Source organism: Arachis duranensis, chromosome 2 (genome assembly GCF_000817695.3).
Source record: "Arachis duranensis cultivar V14167 chromosome 2, aradu.V14167.gnm2.J7QH, whole genome shotgun sequence".
In the NCBI taxonomy this organism is placed as follows: Eukaryota; Viridiplantae; Streptophyta; class Magnoliopsida; order Fabales; family Fabaceae; genus Arachis; species Arachis duranensis.
The window spans coordinates 56,980,229-56,986,154 of NC_029773.3; the positions used below are offsets into that span (position 1 = coordinate 56,980,229).

Sequence of the window (5,926 nt, forward strand, 5' to 3'; positions counted from 1 at the left end):
ATGCCTCCAGACGATTAGCCGTGCAGTGACAGTGCATAGGATCATTTTCCCGAGAGGATTGAAAGTAGCCACCGCTGATGGTGAACCCCTATACACAGCTTGCCATGGAAAGGAGTAAGAAGGATTGAGTTGAAGCAGTGGGAGAGCAGGCGTCCTTGAGCCATACAGTACCTTCATTCGCTTATCTGAAATTCTCACCAATGAATCTGCATAAGTATTCTATCCCTTTTTATTTTCTGTTTATTATTTATTTTAAGAAAATCCATAATCAATTGGTTTAATCTGCCTAACCGAGATTTACAAGGTGACCATAGCTTGCTTCATACCAACAATCTCTGTGGGATCGACCCTTACTCACGTAAGGTTTATTACTTGGACGACCCAGTACACTTGCTGGTTAGTTGAACGGAGTTGTGAATTCAACTGGTGCCACAATAATAATTTCATACAACTTAAAGAATAGTGATCACAATTTCGTCCACCACCCATCTTCACTCCTTCATTTTCACACAACCTAAACACTACTTCTCCCCCTTGGCCGAACCACAAAGCCCCCTCCATCTCCTCTATTTTCTTCTTCTTCTACTATTTTCTTTCCTCTTTTGCTTGAGGACGAGCAAACCTTCTAAGTTTGATGTGGTAAAAGCGCTGCTTTAAATTTTTGTTTTTCCATAACCATTTGTGGCACCTAAGGCCGGAGAAACCTCTAGAAAGAGGAAAGGGAAGGCAAAAGCTTCCACCTCCGAGTCATGGGAGATGGAGAGATTCATCTCAAGGGTGCATGAAGACCACTTCTATGAAGTTGTGGCCATGAAGAAGGTAATCCCCGAGGTCTCTTTCAAACTCAAAAAGAGTGAATATCCGGAGATCCAACATGAGATCCGAAGAAGAGGTTGGGAAGTTCTTACCAACCCCATTCAACAAGTCGGAATCTTAATGGTTCAAGAGTTCTATGCCAATGCATGGATCACCAAGAACCATGATCAAAGTGTGAACCCGGACCCAAAAAATTGGCTTACAATAGTTCGGGAGAAATGCTTATATTTTAGTCCGGAAAATGTAAGGTTGTCATTCAACTTGCCCATGATGCAAGGAGATGAACACCCCTACACTAGATGGGTTAACTTTGATCAAAGGTTGGACCAAGTCCTCATAGACATTTGTGAAGAGGGCGCTCAATGGAAGAGAGATTCAAGAGGGAAGCCGGTTCAACTGAGAAGGCACAACCTCAAGCCCGTGGCTAAGGGATGGTTGGAGTTTATCCAACGCTCAATCATCCCCACTAGCAACCGGTCCGAAGTTACAATAGACCGGGCTATCATGATTCATAGCATCATGATTGGAGAGGAAGTAGAAGTTCATGAGGTTATATCCCAAGAACTTTATAAGGTGGTGGACAAGTCTTCTAGCTTGGCAAGGTTAGCCTTCCCTCATCTCATTTGTCACCTCTATAATTCAGTTGGAATTAACATAGAGGAGATTCCTCATCATGAAATCCCTGAGATGCCTCAAGGGATGTACTTTTCTCCACAAAACTATTGGGAGCAAATCAACACCTTCCTAGGAGAATTGAGTTCTAACATGGGACAACTAAGGGTGGAGAACCAAGAACATTCCATCCTCCTCCATGAAATTAAAGAAGATTAAAGAATCATGATTGAGGAGCAACAAAGGCAAGGAAGAGACATTGAGGAGCTCAAGCACTCCATAAGATCTTCAAGAGGAAGAACAAGCCGCCATCACTAAGGTGGACCCGTTCTTTAATCTCTTTGTTCTTTATTTTTCTGTTTTTCGAAAATTATGCTTTATGTTTTATTTATGTTTGTGTCTTATGATCATTAGTGTCTAGAGAAATGTTATTGATAATCTGAAAAATCATAAAATTGATTCTTGAAGTAAGAAAAAGCAGTGAATAACAAAGCTTGCGAAAAAAATGGCAAAAAAGAAAAAGAAAGAAAAAGAAAAAAAGCAAGCATAAAAAGCCAATAGCCCTATAAACCAAAAGACATGGGTAAAAGGGATCCAAGGCTTTGAGCATTAATGGATATGAGGGCCCAAAGGAATAAAATCCTGGCCTAAGCGGCAAAATCAAGCTGTCCCTAACCATGTGCTTGTGTCATGAAGGTCCAAGTGAAAAGCTTGGGACTGTTTGGTTAAAGTCGTGATCCAAAGCAAAAAGAGTATGCTTAAGAACCCTGGACACCTCTAATTGGGGACTCTAGCAAAGCTGAGTCACAATCTGAAAAGGTTCACCCAGTTATGTGTCTGTGGCATTTATGTATCCGGTGGTAATACTGGAAAACAAGATGCTTAGGGTCACAGCCAAGACTCATAAGTACATGTGTTCAAGAATCAATATACTAAACTAGGAGAATCAATAACCCTATCTCAATTCTGAGTTCCTATGGATACCAATGATTCTGAACTTTAAAGGATAAAGTGAGATGCCAAAACTGTTCAGAGGCAAAAAGCTAAAAGCCCCGCTTATCTAATTAATACTGATCTTCATAGATGTTTTTGGAATTCATTGTATATTCTCTTCTTTTTATCCTATTGATTTTCAGTTGCTTGGGGACAAGTAACAATTTAAGTTTGGTGTTGTGATGAGCGGATAATTTATACGCCTTTTGGCATTGTTTTTAGTATGTTTTTAGTATGTTTTAGTTAATTTTTATTATAGTTTTATTAGTTTTTATTTAAAATTCACTTTTCTGGACTTTACTATGAGTTTGTGTGTTGTTTTGTGATTTCAGGTATTTTCTGGCTGAAATTGAGGGACCTGAGCAAAAATCTGATTCAGAGGCTGAAAAAGGACTGCAGATGCTGTTAGATTCTGACCTCCCTGAATTCAAAGTGAATTTTCTGGAGCTACAGAATCCCAATTTGTGCTCTCTCAATTGCGTTGGAAAGTAGACATCTTGGGCTTTCCAGCAATATATAATAGTCTATACTTTGCCCGAGATTTGATGGCCCAAACAGGCGTTCTAAATCAGCTCAAGAATTCCCGGCGTTTAACGCCGGAACTGGCACAGAAGTGGGAGTTAAACGTCCAAACTGGCACAAAAGCTGGCGTTTAACTCCAAGAAAAGTCTCTACACATAGAAGCTTCAATGCTCAGCCCAAGCACACACCAAGTGGGCCCGGAAGAGGATTTTTATGTCATTTACTCATTTCTGTAAACCCTAAGCTACTAGTTCTCTATAAATAAGACCTTTTGCTATTGTATTTTCATCTTGGTTCTTCTGGTTCCCTCTCTGGAGCCGAAGCCAATGATCACCATTATCACTTATGTATTTTCAACGGTGGAGTTTCTACACACCATAGATTAAGGTGTGGAGCTCTGCTATACCTCGAGTATTAATGCAATTACTATTGTTCTTCTATTCAATTCAGCTTATTCTTGTTCTAAGATATTCATTCGCACCCAAGAACATGATGAATGTGATGATTATGTGACGCTCATCATCATTCTCACTTATGAACGCGTGCCTGACAATCACCTCTATTCTACATGCAAACAAGGCTTGAATGTATATCTCTTGGATTCCTTAATCAGAATCTTCGTGGTATAAGCTAGAATCCATTGGTGGCCATTCTTGAGAATCCGGAAGGTCTAAACCTTGTCTGTGGTATTCTAAGTAGGATTCAGGGATTGAATGACTGTGACGAGCTTCAAACTCGCGATTGTGGGGCGTTAGTGACAGACGTCAGACGCAAAAGAATCACTGGATTCTATTCTAACATGATCGAGAACCGACAGATGAATAGCCGTGCTGTGACAGAGCGCGTTAAACATTTTCACTGAGAGGACGGGACTGTAGCCATTGACAATGGTGATGCCCAACATACAGCTTGCCATGGAAGGAGTAAGAGGGATTGGATGAAGACAGTAGGAAAGCAGAGAGACGAAAGGGACAAAGCATCTCCATACGCTTATCTGAAATTCTCACCAATGAATTACATAAGTATCTCTATCTTTATTTTATTTTTTATTCATCTTTTAATTATCAATCTTCCATAACCATTTGAATCTACTTGACTGAGATTTACAAGATGACCATAGCTTGCTTCATACCAACAATCTCCGTGGGATCAACCCTTACTCGCGTAAGGTTTATTACTTAGACGATCCAGTGCACTTGCTGGTTAGTTGTGCGAAGTTTTGATAAAGAGTTGAGATTGCAATTGAGTGTACCATGTTGACGGCGCCATTGATGATCACAATTTTGTACACCAGTATTCAAGGATGAAGTAAGGTATAGGATAAAGAACCAAGGAGATGTATGTCATCAAGAAGCTTGAGTCCCAAGTAGGATTCCTTTCTCAACAAATCCCTAAACTCACTGACAGCTTTCCAAGTGACACTGAGAAAAATCCTCGAGGAGAAACAAGGAGTGTAAGGTGAGAATAATGCAAGGTAATTACTCTAAGAAATTAGGAGGCGTTGGAGGAAGAAATCAGCAACTCAGTAGAGCACAACCAAGGGGTTATGAAGGAGAAGTTGGAAGGGATGGAACAAGGAATTAACCCTGCACAAGGGAAGGAACCAAAAGAAAGGGAAATCCTAAAACTTTATATGCCAAAGGCACCATTTCCTCAAAGACTCAGGGGTGGTGAGAAAGAGAAGACATACTCTAGATTTCTGGATATATTCAAGTCTCTCCATGTCAACATTCCCTTCATTGAAGCCCTCCAACAGATGCCTTTATATATCAAATGCATGAAGGAGTTGCTAACCAAGAAAAATCCATTAAAATGTGGACAAACAGTAGTGATGAATAAGGAATGTAGTGCCCTCATCCAGAAGGACTTGCCTACAAAGAAAAAGGATCTAAGGAGCTTTCACATCCCTTGTGCTATAGGGGATACAATGATTGATAGAGGGTTCTGTGACTTGGGAGCAAGCATCAATCTAATGCCTATGTCTCTCAAGAAGAAGCTGCAAATCAATGAGTTAAAATCCACAGATGTAATCATCCAATTGGCTAACAAGACCCAGAAACAAGCAATAGGTGTTGTTAAAAATGTACTAGTAAAGGTAGGAAGGTACTTCTTCCCCACAGACTTTGCTGTTCTTGAAATGGAAGAAAGCTTTCATCCTATCATTCTAGAGAGACCATTCTTGACTACAGCCAGAGCACTCATTGATGTTGAGCAAGGGGAGTTGATATTGAGAATACATGATGAACAGATCATCTTTCGTGTTTTCAAGCCCTCACATGAATCTGGACAAGAGAATAAAGAACCGAAGGGTAAGCACCAGGAGCCATCCTTGGAGGAAGTAAGCAACAAATCACAAGCAAAGTCTCCAAAGACCTCATTGATAGAAAAACAAGAAGTGCAAGTAATACAACCAGCAAAGAAGCTCAATGAGGAATTGAAGCCACAAGATTCAAAAGGGGAAGACAACGAGAACCCTCCTAACACAAGAATCTCTACAGCACCACTTAAAGGAGAAAAGAGAGTTGAGAAGAAAGTGCCAAGAGGATGGAAAAACAAGAAGATCCCTACAGAGGATTTTTCCCTGGGGACAAGGTGATATCAAGCCACCAGCCACTAATCCCGCTTCATCTTCCTACCATTCCATCTTAGCTGCCTCAAGCGTACACAATCAGTAGAATCTTATCCTTGGAGCATGTAGAAATTCTCAAGGAAGCAAGCGGAGATAAATTCACTGTGAGCGGAGAGGACCTAAGATGTTACCATCAACCACCCTCAAAGAGAATCAATGTCAAGCTGATGACAATAAAAGAGTGCTCCATGGGAGGCAGCCCATGTTTTAGCTTTCTTGCATTTACTGCTTTAATGTCAATAATTAATGGTTTTCTATCATGACTTTAGGCTTTCATAGACAAATTTGACAGATACATATATCATCTTGAAGCATATGTTTGATTTCTAAATTTGGTGTGCCTAAAAGCCCTCT

At 40.4% G+C, this 5,926-nt stretch overlaps 1 protein-coding gene across 1 annotated transcript; it reads left to right on the forward strand.

Moving 5' to 3' along the window:
- Positions 1-4,489: 4,489 nt before the first annotated feature.
- LOC107474506 (uncharacterized) lies at positions 4,490-5,539 on the forward strand. Its single transcript, XM_016094137.1, has one exon. It carries the CDS (start codon positions 4,490-4,492, stop codon positions 5,537-5,539), a length of 1,050 nt encoding a protein of 349 aa, XP_015949623.1.
- Positions 5,540-5,926: the final 387 nt, after the last annotated feature.

Coding starts and splice junctions, on each gene's coding strand:
- LOC107474506 (XM_016094137.1), top strand. CDS start 4,490: ATGAAGGAGAAGTTGGAAGGGATGGAACAAGGAATTAACCCTGCACAA.